The 17,483-nt window shown below is 42.5% G+C and overlaps 1 protein-coding gene across 2 annotated transcripts in view; it reads left to right on the forward strand.

Annotated features, from left to right (window-relative positions):
* The window catches only part of SNCB (synuclein beta), a 30,427-nt gene extending 19,293 nt beyond the window's left edge, over positions 1–11,134 (forward strand). For both annotated transcript variants that reach the window (XM_072989959.2, XM_078385584.1), the window contains exons 3-6: positions 7,074–7,112; positions 7,665–7,783; positions 9,965–10,054; positions 10,349–11,134. In XM_072989959.2, coding sequence (XP_072846060.1) covers positions 7,074–7,112; positions 7,665–7,783; positions 9,965–10,054; positions 10,349–10,381 — 281 coding nt within the window. In that variant the 3' untranslated portion in view covers positions 10,382–11,134. The remainder of the gene's footprint in view (positions 1–7,073; positions 7,113–7,664; positions 7,784–9,964; positions 10,055–10,348) is intronic.
* Positions 11,135–17,483: the final 6,349 nt, after the last annotated feature.

Raw genomic sequence — 17,483 nt, forward strand, 5'->3', positions numbered from 1 at the left:
TGGGCATCCTGCACAGCAGCTAATGACAGGCTATGGCAGGTGCCACTGCAAGTCGCCTCCTTTCAGCCTAAATGGACGTATCTTTGCATAGCTTTACTCATGTGACTACCCTGTGGGTTGTGGCACTTTGCATCCTGGTAAGGGCATAAGAGAGCCGGAAAGAGGAGGGGTATGTAAGCTCATCCTCCTTCTGGCTCTCCTATACCCTTATCGGATGATGAAGGTAAATTGCATAGTGTAATGAACACTGTGCAGTTTACCTTCATCATCTCACAGCATAGAAACTGAATCCCAGAAGCTTGAAATCTCAGGGCTAGAAAACGCAGCAGAGCCTGTGACACCTGAGCCTTCATAGCAGTGTGGGAAGGTGCCTTCGACAGAATTAGACCCTTAGTTCTTCTAGCCCACCAATACCGACTCCAACTGCAGTGGCTTTCTGGGATTTCATGGAGGGTTCTTTCCTAGCCCTACCTGGAGATTGCTGTTCCCCCGTAGTCTTCTAATCCAGTACTTACCAGACCTCCAACATCAGGCAATTGGTGTGTTCCTGATGCAAGCCTTTGTCCAGAACAGGGAGCTGGGAACCTCCAGCTTATCATATTGTATGTAATATATATAAGCCAGGCTCCCTTTCACCCTTTTTGATACCTGGAGTGTAATGATAAGTTGCACAGTTGGTCCTATAAGCTTTTTGGAATTCTCCACCGTAAGGACCTGCTGGAAAATCTTCAAAGCACCCCTGAAATTATCTACTAGAGAAAGTTAATAATGCATAGACTGCTGTTCTCTCTGCTGTTCTGTCCTTTCTACAGCCTCCCAGCACTGAGATGCAAACTGCAACAAAAGGCTTCTTTGTAAAGTTAACAGCATTTGTGCCTTACTCTGGATACTATGCTTAACACTCACATGGAGCCAGCCAGGACCTCCCATTATATGGGAGGGAAAGTATAGAAGCCTTGTTTCAAGGCATGGTTACTGTGTAACTTTTCAGTACTTTTAAAAGTGTGTGTGTGTGTGTGTGGGTAGGGGGCTAACACTGGAGAAGAGGAAGGATCTAATCCTCAAAGCAGAACATTTCCTTTAAACAATATGAAGAAATATTTTTAGTTGGGGCTGGAATTTTTAAAAAATGACTTACAGGTAGGTCTCCATGCCTCAGAGATAAGAGACCTTACCTCTAAAAAACAAACATTTGAAGTGGCTGTGTTTAGGATCAGAGATGGGAAAAGTTACTTCCCAGAAGATCCTGGAGTTACTGAACAATTTTGGAAGTTATAGTTCCAAAATGTAGATCTTCTGATCTCTGCTTAGTATATTTCTATTTTGCTCTCCTTCCATTGTTGGGCACCATATACTTGGTTCCCGCACAGCAAAATCACCTGTCCATTATATGCTTTCTGGAAGGTGGCCCTTTTGATGCCGTTGGACTCCCAGCTATGATCATCCCTGGCTGTTGGCCATGCTGGAGGGAGCTGACACCTGCCCCATGGTTTTAAAATAATATTGGGGAAAGAGGAATTACGTCTCTTTTCTAGTGATGTCACAAGCACCATCTAGTAGTTTCCTGTGGCAATTTCACAACTATATTCCACATATAATTCACAATCAGAATGTGCCTGACAGCTGGCATGGCAATGGATAATAATTTTCTAGTGGTAAAATATTGCTGTTTGTATTTTGAGAAAATGCAACAACCTTGTAACAGAAGCACCAATTTACGGAAAACCATTTGGAACTCATACCCCAAATCAGTGTGTAAAAGCGCACTTCAGGTAATCATATAGGCATTAATCCTGTTGTTTGCTCCATGTTCCTCTCTGATCATTTTCATATTTTCCTAGGTGATCAGACAACATTATTGCTACTTCCAAATAGATTCAAAGCTTTTATATGAGTACATATCTGGCACATTGCATTCGTACCCAATGGTCCTTTTATGTTGTTATTGCTGCTCCATTTCCTTGCTTGGGGGGTGGTGGTTTAGAACTGTATTTTCTTAATGATTTTTCATTCGTTCTGCAACACTGGTGTTTGTATCATGTTCAAACATTGTTTTTATTTAAAAAGAATTTACAGTAATGCTAGTGCTACATCGGTTGACAGTTTTAACAAGTTTTTTGCTATACTGATATACTGGTAAACCCTAACAGCACTATTTTGACTGTGAGTTTTAAAAGGGCTTGAATCAAAAGCTATACAGGATGGAAGTAGGAAATATATGTACAACCGAAAAAGGGGGGATGGGAAACCACATTTTAACAAATTGCCACTTCAAGTAGTGAGAGTTTCCTTCCTAACTTACGTTTTGTGCTGTACTGTAACATGGCCGAACCGCTTCAGCCCTACACACTTCCCACCCGTTGTTCCAAACATAACTGACTCAAGAGCTGTATGCAGTGGGAGCATGAAATGTATGTACCACCAAAAACAAACAAACAAACAAAAACAAAAAAAAATCTGGTAAATCCCTGTCTCTAAAAACTGGTATTAACTGATATGATTGCTCTTAGTTCATGTTTTGAACTCATTGTAACCTATATACTGCTAAACCATTTTAGTACTATCCTGTTTTCCTGAAAATAAGACTTAACCTGAAAATAAGCCCTAGTAGGATTTTTCAGGATGCTCGTCATATAAGCCCTACCCCCAAAATAAGACCCAGTTAAGTGAAACCCCGCCCTCCACCATTGTGTAGCAACCAGAAGAAGATGACATGACTGTATTTGAATAAATGTAGATTGTTGCACAGTGGGGTCTCTACTTAAGAACATCCCTACTTAAGAACAATCCAACTTAAGAACAGCTCCATTTGCTAAATTTTGCTTCTACACGAGAACAGAAATCCAAGATAAGAACAGGAAAAAAAACCTTTCCTGCTCTTTTTTTAACCTTAGGTCATCTTAGGTTAAAAAAAATTCTCCCCCTAGTGGTAGAGTACATATTAACCAGCTTTGTACGAACCAGCTTTGTACGAACCAGCAATGTACGAACGCACCTCTACATAACAAAAAAACACAAACAAACAAAAAAAAACAGCCAGAACGGATTAATTGGTTTTCAGTCCATTCCTATGGGAAATTTTGCTTCAACTTAAGAACGTTTCAACTTAAGAACACCATTCCAAAATGGATTAAGTTCTTAAGTAGAGGTTCCATTGTAGTTTCTATGGACGGAAAAGAGCAGATACGGATTAAATGGTTTTCAATGCATTCCTATGGGAAATGCAGATTCAACATAAGAACTTTTCAACTTGAGAACCACCTTCCAATACGGATTAAGTTCTTAAGTAGAGACCCCACTGTACATGAAAAAAAAAACATCCCCAGAAAATAAGTCTTAATGCAGTTTTTGGAGCAGAAATTAATACAGTATAAGACCCTGTCATATTTTCGGGGAAACATGGTACAGTGGTGCCTCGCATAGCGAGGTTAATCCGTTCCGGATTAACCTTCGCTATGCGAAAACATCGCTAAACGGGAATAAAAAAGCCATAGAAACGCATTGAACTTCGTTCAGTGCGTTCCTATGGCTTTAAAACTCACCGTTAAGCAATGTTTTTCCATAGCGCCGCCATTTTCGCGCCCTCGGTAAGCGAGGGCAGGGCGCGAAAATGCGGCGCGGACCTTCCGGCGGCCATTTTGGAACCGCTGATCAGCTGTTCTCCCCGCTTCGTTCTGCGAAAATCGCTAAGCGAATTGCTTAGCGATCATCGCAAAGCGAAAAAACGCTATAGGGGCCATCGCTGAGCGAACGCTCCAGCGATGGCCCAGACCCCCTCGCTATGCGAATTCATCGCATAGCGAAGCACTCGCTAAGCGAGGCACCACTGTATATCGACTGGTAAGGATATTGAATCAGCAGTTGTCTTCAACAGAAATGTGGCATATATTAACATCTTTTTTTAAAAAAAATCTGTGTCTCCAAAACCTGCCGTTTATATTCAGTTTTCCACCATGCCATGCAGTGGGTGGATGAGAACAAGGTACAAAAGGGGGTGTAAAGAGAGGAGAAGAATGTGGTGATATTGGTAGAGGAGGAGAATGGTATGGTGAGCTAGAAGAAAATTGTTAATTTGTTAATATCATCCACTGTACGGATAGTGGAAGCACAACATCCTGTGCTAAAAGGAGCATGGAGATGTGAATCTCGCAACCAGTTTGATCTGCAGCTATACAGGGAATATGAATCAGTGCTGAACAATCAGCCTGTCTGGTCATGTCCTCAAAAAGAAGAAGAAATAGAAGAAGAAATCTGGAAAGGCCGAAATCTTAGTCCTAAAGTGCCAGTAAGAATAGCCCTGATATATCCAGTAGGGGGCCTTTTGCATCATATTGGATGGGTTGAAAGCCAAGGAAGTTAGTATACAGGGTTCTTTCCATCCTTCTCTATTGGCATAGCGTTATTTATCATCCTGAGGATGCCTCTTGCCCCCTCCTAATGTAGCTGGTATCTTGTAGGGCTGAGTGGGCATAGCTAATCTTTTGAAATGCCTGGCACCATTTGCGTTGGATTCTTATTTGGATGCCCCTGGCGTTACCTCATGGTCATCTGTGACATCAGTGCCTTTGGGTCAGCTTAAATCCCATCATCAGGTACGTTTCAGAGTCAAACAAACAAACAAAGGGTCACCTCGTGCTGCAAGATTTCCTATGGCCAAATTTTGTCACTCAGCAAGAACGTTGTCCTTGACTTCAATTGAACAGAGAGACCTTTATTTTACATATCTTGCTTTGCAGTTGAACTTTTATTTCGTGAAGTCCACATAATGGGCTGTGCCTTGGGGCACACGGTGCTGTTGGGTTGTTAAAATTAAGTCATTCTGGCATGTGCCTGGATAGGAAACGGCCTGAAAGCTCAGTGCAAGCTTCTCTGAGCTTCCTGAGGAGCAGTCAAGTGAACTAAATGCATACTAAATAAACAATTGCCATTTCCCCATACTTTGTTATCTCTTTCAAGGAAGATATCATAGGAGTCCCTACATATTTTTAATGGGAACATGTAAAAAAGTAGCATGTGAATGTTACTAGCAAGCATTTACAACCACATGTATCGGACAGGGGTTTTTAAATTTTATTTTGCTAGAGCCGTGATTGAGTCTATTTCTGAGTTGATTCTGCACTCAGTGGCAAACCCTGATGTTGGAACACTGTAGACTTAAAACCTTCATCTGATTAAGAGACCTGGGAAATGCAAAAGCCCTGCCCAGTTGTGTAGCATTTTGATGGGTCCAATATAGGTCTATATCACCCAACAATCTGTTCTTCCCTCACCCTCATGAACTAGTACAGTTGTCTTTTAAAAACAGCAATGACACAGAGAATGGTTGTTTTGCTTGGAACAAGCCTTACCACTCTGTTAGACTACTGCCAAATCTTGTTTTTGGTCTAGCTTGAGATGTTATTATACTGCCACTGCTGACTAGCTTTGTAGTTCACGTGCTGTATAGCCACATTTCCCTATATTTCAGTGGCAGATCATGTGTCCTTTTCTCAGTGAGGTTCATGTTTTATTGTTACTATCGTGTAATGCCTGTGTAATGTGAAGAGGTGTGGGTTACATTAAAACTCAACAAGTTTAGCATCAGGCACCCTTCCCTTCTCACATGAGCTGCCTCTTGCCCTCTCAGGCTGCTCCAGGTGGGTCCTGCAGAGTGGCTGGGTCCTCAGGAGCTTAGATTTTGCTGTGTGAGGTAAAGAACAAAGTGGTGACTTCTCTCAGTTCCTGTACAAAAAGCCGATTGGTCTGGTAATTGAATCTTTCTTCAAGACTGGCCTTAAGAAAGCCTTGTGGCCTCATACCTGGAGGCAGCATCCTAGGTCATGGGGTGCAGAGCAAATTGTGCTACCACCTCCCAGCATCTGCTGCCTGAGATGATGGCTTTGCTGTGCCTAATGGCAAGTCAGCCTTTCCAGGGAGCCATAGATCAGCGAGGGGAACCAAACAAACCCGAATAGAGAATTCTCAGTGCTGTAAATTGCATATCCCAGTATTGTTTGGGAGGTGAGGATATATTGACCTTTAAACAGGAATATGGATGACAAGAGATTTTAGCGTTGATAGATCACAATAAAGCAGTAGGCTCTATGTAGCTCTCCAAGCATTATTGAACCCCAACTCTCATCATCTCCCCTTATAAGCTGTGAGCTGTAAGAGAACTTCCATTGGTGGAACATGTTGTATCCTTGTATCTTCAAGAACCCCCTTGCCTCCTATGTTAGAGATACAGAAGCGTTGTCCTTCCTTTGCCTTTGGGCACCTCACATCCTAGTCTGTACTGCCCTTAAGTTAATCCTTCCCAGTGACAGACAGGTTTACTATAGTGGTTTTGTCATATAAAAATGTCTGTGATAAATCCTGAGGTGCCAGCTGTATTCAGCAGCTCTGCACATTATGTGAAATTTACTCAGACTCCTTCGGTGTGTCTTATGACTACACCGCCGATCTTTTCCCATCTATTTCTCTTTGCTCCTGGCCCCCATTTGTGAAGTTATGGCTTCATGAGGTGGTAGACATAGACATAGATGGGTTTTCATCTCCACACCTTGGGAACTGATGTAAGATAAGTACAGAAGTGGGGATGGGGTAGGCAGGCCTACATTTGTTTAGAGAGGTGCTTGGGACAGCACTTCTGCCCCCCAGGAAAGGGATTAGAAATATTCAGCCGACAGGCCACAGGCCCCCCCCATACTTTTTGACACAGGTACACATTGTTCAAAGATTGGTGTTCCCGAGGCATCACATCTGAAATGGTTCCCTAATGTTATTCTCTTTCATAAGAGCCAGTGTCCTGAATTTGTACCTGCTTTCTTTGACAAGGCAATTTGAATTGAATAGACTGTTATGAATATGAAGGATGAAAAATGAGGTGTGTGCAAAGTGGTCCACCTCACAATATTTTTACCCAAAAGGAGAACTCTTGCCTTGAGAAAGGGCTGTAATTGGGGCAAAAAAAATTGAATCTGGGACTGCAGAGCACTGACTGAGCTGAGTTGTGATCATTCTCTTGGGCGCCTGCTGCACGGCATTTTTCTCCACTGAAACAGCTTCTTTATTAATCCTTCCTCTCTCTTTAGGAAGCAAAACTCGGGAAGGTGTTGCCGGTGTGGCCTCAGGTACTGTCTCTTTGTTTCCTTCCCCTCTCCAATTCTCCCACGGATCGCCTTTGCCTGGTCTTTGAGTGGGAGGCTGTGCTAAAAAGATCACAGGCTAATAGGCCAGTGATGTCACTAAAATGTCTTATGTAACTGGACCCAGGACAAAGCCTTCCAGCTGCTCCTCACTCATCTGCAGAGCCGGGTGACGGGATTGGCTATGATAAAATAATCAGCCTGGAGGGGAGGTGGTCATTTTGAGTCAGCAAGGTAAAAAGCATGGGCATTTGTAAATTGCCAGGGAATATGACAGTGAACTAGTGCGGGGCCCTGAAGACTGAAGCAGATCCTATTGCTTTGTTCAGTGGAACACATAAGTGTACACCAAGGGGCATCAACCCATCTGGTACAGTAACTATTGGCCACTACAACATACTTGATCATGTTCCAGATGTCAAAGTCTTTTGTTCTTTATACAGGCTGTGAGATGCTCCACAGTCTGAATCTAGTGTAAAGAGCTAATCACACACTGTCATTAAGACTTCTGATGTCTCTTCCTCTCCTGGGTTTCAGTTGCGGAGAAGACGAAGGAACAGGCATCTCAGCTGGGTGGCGCTGTCATGTCAGGGGCTGGTAATATCGCAGCTGCCACAGGCTTGGTCAAGAAAGATGAATTCCCCACTGACCTGAAGGTGAGCACTCTGCCCCTTTCAGGTGACCTTGAATGCTCTTAGGAAATAATGTGCAGGCAGCAATGATACAGATCTCCCACAGAAAGGAAGGGTAGCTGATCCCAAGCCTCTTAATAGATCCAAGTACATTTGGAATTGGGGCAGGACATTGGCCAGAGTGCTGGGCTTTGTTGTACTATGGTGGACTAGGCTGAGCAGTGAAAAGTGGAATGGCAACAAGCTTGTGTGTCAGAGACACAAGATTGCCTAGGATGGTAGTCGTCCTGACATTTCTCAAATTGAGAGAGTATTAACAATATGTGCAGAGACAGGCATGCACGTGCACAAAAACAAATGCCCATGCACACACCATACTGTAACATGTGACAAATGCCTACGTGAGCACAATGCCAGAGTGTCTGTTCATCTCCATGCCAACAATTGTGTTCATTCAGAATGTGTTTGTATTCACTTATGCCAGCATCACACCGCACGTGCTTCACTTTCATTTCATTTTTTTAAAATAAATATATGTGTTTGGGCTGGCGAGGGATCATGGGCATGCCTACGTGCACACAAGAGAAGCAGGCGTGTTTCTCAACAGCGGGTGGGTCGGAGGCAGCAGGCGCTGAAATGGCTGGAGAGTCGCATTGCCGGTCGAGCTGAGGAAGGGCTCTCAAATCTTGTAGCCGAGCTGCCACCCAGCCGCTCGCTTCCAGCTTAGCTTAAAATAGCAACAGTTGAAGAAGAAATGAGGCCAGCGCAGCAGCCCGGCGGGGGCAGGCGCTCTCTTCCACTCAGAATGGGGGAAGGGTGTCGTGCAGCATCCTCCTCCTTTCATTGCTTTGGACCACTCGCTCTGTGACTCTGATGTGGGCCAGTTGTACTGTGCCAATCACAGCTTAGCCGCCCTCAAGTGAAGGATGTGGGCCCTTGAAGGCTCAAGCAGCAGATAGGCAAAGGGTTATAAATCTGTGAGCCACAATCTCTCATAAAACTGTTGCAATGAAACTGGACACAGGGAAATTACATAGTTATACTTATATGGAGTAAACACCTGCATAACAGGTCACCTGACCTGCCATTTTCACTCAGCCCTGTTCCTTACAATGGACTTGGGCAGGGAACAGCAAAATTCAAAATATTTCTCCTTGCAGTAATTCATTATCAGGACTATCTTAAACTGCCCAACTTTGACTGTCATTCCTCTATTAACTATACAGCCACCTTCTTACTTGGGATCAGGAATTATAACCCTAATGTAAGGCTGAATTATACTTGGTAGCTATGAGTCAGAGAAAGACTCGTTTTGTGGCAAGTACTGTTTACGTCCTGCTTTTAGAGCAGAAAATCATAACTGAAATGCAGGAAAATATTCTCTCGAACAGATTCCATTCCCTAAGCTCATATAGCAAGTAGAGCTTAATGCTGGAGACATCAGAGGAGGATTTCAGGGAGAGCCTGTGGACTCAGGTGTTGTCAGAAAAAGGCATTTTGGGCCCTAAAACTAATCTGTCAAGATGTTCTGGATTTTGCCGACAATTACTTCTGTTTTATTACAGAAACATTTGTGATACGTTTCTGCAATTTACAGGAATCTTAGAGAAGCAGGAAGGCCCCAGTGGGCTGTAGATGGTGTCTAGTATTAGAGGTCCCAGGAGAAATACTGGGAAGGAATAGAGTCACTGCTGGGAGGTATTGATACAGATTGTATGAGTACAGCTATGACATAGGAAGAGGCAGTAGGTTATGAATGAGAGTAAAGTAGGTTAGGTATTAGCAAGCAATAGCACTAAAGCAATCTGTCTCCATGGTACTACCTTCCCTCCGTTTGTCTGCCTAGAGACAGGGTAACCATATGGCTAGTTTTTAGTGCCTTCCCTATGGGGAACTTTAGCCTTCTCTCTCCCGCACCCCCGGCAAGTGTGGCTCCTTCACATAACCAAGTAGGGCTTGAAGGTGTGTCATCTTCCCCATCTTTCTTCTCAGTAGCAGGAATTTTCAGTGCTATTAAACACTGGCCATTAGCTATTTTTCAAAATATGAGTGTAAACCATGTGTAAAATGTATATACATCTTCTGCAATGTTTATATACATAGATTCTTGACATGCCACATTAGCTATGCACAACGGTATATAGTGCTTTTAGATGGGAAGAGCACTGCCAGTAATGAATAACTTCTCATTTTTTTCCACGGCAGCCTGAGGAAGTTGGCCAGGAAGCTGTGGAGGAGCCAGCGATAGAGCCGTTGTTGGAACCTGAGGGTGAGAATTATGAAGAGCCACCTCAGGTAAGTGGAGCAGAATTACAGCAATCTGATGAGGAAACCAGGGTGAGCACCAGCAATTTAAATATCTCAGCTTTCTGTCAGTGTGGGGGCTTGTTAAATATCTGGTTAGCATCCTGCATTCTTAAGAGAAGAAAAAGTGGATGGCTAAGACATGACATGGATGGTCCTGGAAGAGACCATTTCCACACATCATCTGGTTGGGTGTCATCCAGATCAGTGCTACACTGATTCACTCATGTCTGTCCCTCCTTCTTTCCTCATATGAAATAATGCTCTTTCTTTCTTCCTTTCCAGGAGGAATATCAGGAATATGAGCCGGAAGCGTAATGGCCATCCCCATTCCCAGCACTTCCACCAGCAGCACAATAACAATAACCCTCCCTCTCCCACACCTCCACCACCTCTCCAGAAGGAGGCCTTGAGGCAGTTGGCATCGGAGAGGAGTCCCCTACCCCATAACGTCATGAGTTCTTCCTCCAGTTCTGCTCCAAGGGACCTCATCGGGATCTGTGTTTTATGTATCGTGGTCTTTAGCATTAAGAGAAACAAAGAATACTGAAGACAAACCCTGACCGCGGTGGTTTGTGTGTGCCCGCATTTGTGAGCCCGGCCTTACTGCCCTGTCTCCCTCCCAGCGCAGTAAGGCCAGGCTTTCCTGTGTCTGTATGAAGCATGTTGTATCTTCTTCCGTTTTAAAGCAGAGCATTCCATCATCTTGGCTGGGACCCTCCTGTGGGCCTGCTGTACATTTGCTTGCACGTGAATCATGCCAACTCCGCTCCATTACCATTGGTGGAACTTTTTTTTATATTTCTGAACGGATTGTTGATGCCTTTGTGACCTCTCCCCTTCCCTGGCTCCCCTGGTCTTGTATCAGAGACTCCTTGATCTTGATGGTCCAGAAGTTGTGTCTGTGTATCCCAAACAAAGGAGTACCCTTTCTTTCCTGCCCCCAGCGCTCTGTGTTGTGACTGTGGCATGGATATATACCTCCCACTGTCGCTGTGTGTACAATTCTGGGGCAGCTGCCAGTGACACAGCTGTCCCTATGTCCATGAATAAAGCCAACTTTTGTCTGTAGCTGCTTCTTTGCTTCCACATTGTTCAAAATTCAAGAGAAGAGCCATTTTTTGGCTTTGTGCTGTGAATGAGATGGCTAGCTATCTTGCAGTGACTAGCTTTTGAGGGGCCTGACAGCAAAACTAGTACTTTCTAGACACTACAACTCCTAGCAAAAAGAAAGTAAGCTGCTGCCACTGGTGTAAAACCAGCTGAGCTTCCCCCACCTAAAGAAATATTAACTTGATAAAAGGCAGATGCACCTCCCTTATAAAGTAAGAGTACACTGTTTGGGGCCTTTGAGAAGAAAATGTGAGGGATGGTCTATCTTTTAAAAGTTTACATGGTGAAAAAAATAGATTGAAGTTTTTCTTCCTCATAAATCTAGAACCCTTCAATTAAGCTATTAGGCGAGAAGACTCAAAACAAGGCAATATAATGTACTTGTGCAGTGCAGCACAGAATGAAATAGAATTTGGTATTATGAGAATTGGTGATTGCTACTATTTTGACAGTTTTTAGACAAATGCATGGGAAAACAAGTAATGATAGCTACATGCTGCCTTCAATCTCCCAAGCAATATACTTTCAAATTAACTGTTGTTGGGGAGCATGAACTTGTGGATTTAGCAAAGGCATCTGACTACTGCAGGAAATAAGATGTTGAACTAAACCACCTTTGACATGATCCAACAAAGCTGTTCTTATGCTCTTAAGCTGTACCTGCCAAGATCTGCCCTCTTACACAGGACTTGGAAGATACAGGACCCTATCTTCTTTAATCTACCAACTTCAGATGCAGTTGTGGATAGCATCTCCTTAGGTAGCTAGTATAGATTAATGTCAAACAGATGCATTTACACCTGCTCCATATACTGGTCAGCCTAACATCTGATTCTAGTTATCTGATGTTGGATGCTACATGTGACATATGGGAAACAACATATACATATCTTACTGCTGCCTCTTTTGGGCCAAAATCTTTTTGGGATTTTAGACACACTCAAGAGGAATCCTGTACGTTCCTATGGCTAACTGATGAAGCATGTACCAGGCAACACATCAATTAGCCATGCTTACTAGTGTTCCCTTGCACACATATAAAATCCCAACAGGATTTTGGCGTTTGTGTAATGTCCACTCTAATGTTGTTCTTCAGAGAGTTTGCATCAGAAAGACATTATGTATTCTACTTTTGAAACCCAGGCAATGTTTAATTTCATAACATAGGAAAAGGAAAGAGAGCAAGATGCCCTATACTGAATCAACCCCTGGTCCAGCTTGGTCCAATGCTGTCAACTCTGACTGGCAGCAGTCTTTGATGTTTCAGGGAGGAGCGCTACCTGAAGGGAAAATGTCTGAACTGTTAGGGAAGTACGACAATGGAACCAGTTGCCTTGGGAGGTAGTGAGCACTCCAACATTGGAGGCATTCAAGAGAAAAATTGGACAACCATCTGTCAGATCTGCTCTGATTTGGATTCCGATATTAAGTGTGTGGGGGAGTGGACTCAATGGCCTTGTAGGCCTCTTCCAACTCCATTATTCTTTGATTCTATGAAGATGTGGAGGACTAAATTTGGTGCCTCTGCATGCAAAAGTGTATAATCTATCACTGAGCTGCTACAGGTGTTTCCTCCAAAGAGATTTGTTGTCTTTTCAAGTATAAATCTTCTTCAATGGTTGTTTATGCCCTAACTATCCATGCAATTTCAGCACAGAAGCTGCCAGAAACATTTCAAAATACCTGCAGCAGTCATGTGTTTTCCTTACATTGTCGTATTCATGACCAGTCATCTGTGTACTGTCTACTATAATTCGTTAAAACAAAACTGGTACCAACTTCAGCTACATTTCTTATCACTAGCAAAAGTCTTTCGGATAAACATCTCTGCCTCTTCCACATTGGCCCTATTCACCTCTGTTCTTGATTTTACATGCTCCTGCCTATATTGCAATGTACATGTTTCAAACTTTCAGAGAAGTGAGGTTTGGCTTTCCCTAGTAAATGCTGTGTGACTGTTGTCTCTATGTGCTGTGTAGCAGTGTATAACTATTAATTCTGACCTTCACTACAGCGTTTACTAATCTGCCATGCACGTCAGGGTCACAGGCCTGGATTAATTCTGAACCTTTTTAAAACAGTTATTCATGCTAGATCCTGTGCAGTGTTCACAAATCCTTCTGATATGGAAATTTACCATAAAGCTGTATTACTGTTTCGTTCCAGTTATCCCTCTAATGATCTCTGTATTCTCTGCATTTCCATCAAATACCTTCTGCTATCAGCAAGTATTCTCTTCCCTTAAATATATGATTTTACTTGTGGTACTAAGGGCAGGTTGCTTATCTATAAGTATGATTCTTCAGGTGGTCCCATGTGTGCAAATCACAAAGACCATTAATAAGAATGCATTTTATGCAACCTATCTCACAAAGTTGCTTTGTTAATCCTTCACAGCTCACTGAGGCCACTAATTAAAATACTGACTAAATCTAAGCCTGATCACCAAGAGATTCTATTGGATCATTTGCCTCCTAGGAAATAATAAGTAGTAGTTTCCTTTACTCATTCAACTGTTCATATTGACAATATGTGAATAAGTAAAACGGCATTTTTCTAGTATAGTAGCAAGTTGCTAACAACAGCCAAAACATATAAGGGAAGCAACAAAAAATGAATTTGTGAGAATTAGAAAAGTAGGACCCTATCTGCAAAAGTCATTCAGGTTGAAATTTACACTTCATAGTGCGATTACCAGCACTCATGCAAAATATCCTAATACAAAAGAAAGGACTTGAGAAAATGAGAAACCTATTGTGTGGATGCCAGTTTGTATGCAAACAAAAGAGATTGAAGTCACTGCCACATAATTTCTGATGTACAACCTCCCTGGGTTTGTTTTTCCCCCCTGCTCCTTCCTCCAATTTATGTGGGTTCTCCCCTCTCCCCTAATTCTTTTAAGCATCAAGCAAAATTTTACAAAGATATAGACAGAGAAGCATAGGAGAATACCTATATGCTGTCATTATGTAATGCAATAAGGACATACTTTAACAGTGATGTTAGCTCATGGCCTAGAAAAAGCAATAGTGGTCAGTTGTACTAACAGCCATAACTCTACTGCAATTATTTATATGCTGCTAACATAGCAAACAGAGTTACATAAGTCAGAATTGGGTTGATTGCACACATCACACATATTATTTTAATATAGCACAAGGTGGCTTCATGTTTAAAGTTAATTCTAAGTACACAGTTATTACTACCTTTTACAAAATATACAAGTTTTGCTACTTATGCACTAGGAAGTACATAGTATATAGTACATAAAAACTCAAATATATGCACATATAATGCACTTTCCAGAAATTACCTTTTAAGTAGCACATCTCTAGTCCTATACTGGCACCAGAGGCAATCTTTATAAAGATTGCAGGGCATCTGAAATGCCCAGGATACTGTGTTGGGACATGGTTGGAACAGTGTCTATTTAGAGGATTGGCTGTTTGAAAAGAAGAGAATGTATCATAGGCAGTGAGTGCTAACAAATTTGATATTTGGAGAGCTTACTTTCCCTTCAGCTTATAGTAAATTGAGATTCCGGTACCACTAGCTATTCTTTTATTAGTAAGTACAGCCTGATCCATAAAACTCAGTGCTGCCATATACATCCCAGAATAAGACTATCATCACAACTGTGATACAAGGATATCTGCAAGCACTATCTGAAGGCCTTGGAAATGGACCTCAACAGATGGGAAACCCTGACATCTGAGCATTCAGCCTGGAGGCAGGCGTTTTATCACGGCCTCTCCCAATTTGAAGAGACCCTTGGCCAGCAGGCCGAGGCAAAGAGGCAGTCATGAAAGCAGCAAAATCAGGGAGCTGGACAGGGGATAGATTGTATTTGTCTTCAGTGTGGAAGGGATTGTCACTCTCAAATTGGCCTTCTCAGCCACACTAGACGCTGTTCCAAGTCCTCCATACAGAGCACGTTACCATAGTCTCTCAAGACTGAAGGATATCTAATCTAAATCTAAGGTATGATATCGCTCAACTTGAGTTTGCAGATCCAATTCTGAAAACTTATTTTTAACAAAGGAACCTGGCATGCACATTTGCCCATGATTTTTGGAACTTTTATGTTTTTTCTTCATCATCCATGTCCACAGTTCTGTGCTGTCTAGCCTAATGAAATCAAAAGCTAGTTTATGTTTGTGATTTTTTTAGTGGTCTAATAAAAATATCACCCACCCAGGCCCTCACGTTGGCTTCGAGTAAAATAAGCCCTAGAGGAAAGCTGCCCAACCCAATCCTTTGCTTGGATTACAAAGATCACAAGTCAGGAAAGCTAGAACAAAACAGTCTTATATTAATTTACTATGGGAAGAAGACAGTATCTACCAAGCAGCAGTAGTGCTCCCTAATGGTTCCCTACAGTGATGTGCACAGTCCTTATCCTCCTCCCTTCCTAAACTGATTCCAGGTGGCTGGAAAACATGAAGCACTCTTCCCAAGCAGATGAGAAGGCTCCAGCCTATTAAATCATGTGGAGAAAATGGCTTAATTCAGACACCAATTCCGACACATTTGTGAGGCACTCATTGGCCAATGAGGAGCATTCCTAAGGCACACAAACCAGCCACAGTCAGGCAGAGCAAACAGTGCTTCCTCTTGCTTTAACCACACTCAATGTATTGTCTTTCCAAGATAACTTCTGCAGTATGACTGGGCTGTGACAAGCACAGTGACAGAAAATGACACTTTCTCCCAACACTTCTAGTTATAAGAAGGACACATGTCACCAGAAGCACTGTTTATTTTCCTTGATGTATTTACTAAATCTTCTGGAAAGGAACCTTCCTCTAGCTTTATTGAGAAAAAAACAAACAAACAAAAACAAGGTTTCAGCACGCAGCAAAACTTGGCACATCTCCCATCAACTAAGGAGCCCCTAGGCAGCCAACACTTGAGGAGGACTATGATAATTCAGCCCAACTCAAATACAAAATGATACAATAGACAGCATGATGTCAACTGGGACATCAAAGCTTCCACTAGCCACTAGATTTTACCTTCCTGATTTCATGAGGTTTCAGACTGTCAGAAAGGTTTGAGGAACCAAGCACAGGTCTCTTCCAGGAGTAACTGTACACACAACCACTTCCAGAATGAAGTGACTCTTTGTAAACAAGCCATACTGGAACCTCTAGGGACATCACAGGAGTTTCTGAACTATTCAGCCTAGGGTCCAATGGCAGACCAATGCAACTTGTCAATGTGTGAAACAAATGTAAAAATAAACTACTTGGTTTCCATTGATAATACAGTATCACAAATCTGCAGTGGCCAATCTGTTTGGTAGGGATTTCTGGTGGCAAATAGCTTTTCAACACTAATAAGTGATGGCTGACACTGAATAACAGCAGGTGGCATGTGCTCAAAAATTATGCACTGAGAGACAGGCAAGCTGGCTATCTAAGTATGCCTAGGCGAAGATATGACTCAATCATATCACCTCTGACATTCTTATTTGTTACCATTTACAAATGGGAAGGCCACACAGTATGATACAAATTGAAACTTGAATCTATGGCAGAATGTTTAACTACTTGCCATGCAAGACATACCTTATAACTTCTGCCACTAGTTCAACTAGGATGATGATATTTGGCCAGCAATGTATTCAAGCAGATTTAAAAATAGACTCATCATTAATAGTCTTGTGGAATAGTTAACATGTTAGATTTCCCATCTAGGTCTATGCAAAAGGTGATACAATTCCTCTATCTTGTCATCCTTCCCCTCTGAGTCAGACATGCAGTTTGCCTTGGATCCCTTAGATTTGTGCCAAGTTTTAAGTTCACTGTAAGATGCAAATCAAAGTTCAGCCAGCAGGCAAAGCTGCTCAGCAAAATGAAGAGATAACAGCATGGAAATGACAGCAACTTTACCAGGTTGACTATATTATACATCTCTGGTGGCATGTGGTCCTACTTTAGACCAGTGGTTCCCTACTTTGTGCCTCTAGATGTTCCTGGACTAAAACTCCCAGAAGCCCATCAGGAATTCTGGGAGTTGTAGTCAAAGAACATCTGGGGACCCAAGATTGGGAACCACTGTTCTAGACAAATGCTTCACTGGCTACTGCCACCCCAACCCAGTATGCATAATAGCAATAAATTAAATCCTACTAAGCAAGCTTCTTCATGTGCTTTGTAAGTAAAGAACAGACCCTGTGATTGAAGACAGCACGGCCAAACCACAGAAACCAAAATGCAGCCAAAATCACATGGCTCAACACAGAGCTGTTTTGAATTGGAAGATCATTGTACTGAAAGGCCATTATTCAATAGAATACGCAGAC

This window comes from Pogona vitticeps, chromosome 2 (genome assembly GCF_051106095.1).
Source record: "Pogona vitticeps strain Pit_001003342236 chromosome 2, PviZW2.1, whole genome shotgun sequence".
Taxonomy (NCBI): domain Eukaryota; kingdom Metazoa; phylum Chordata; class Lepidosauria; order Squamata; family Agamidae; genus Pogona; species Pogona vitticeps.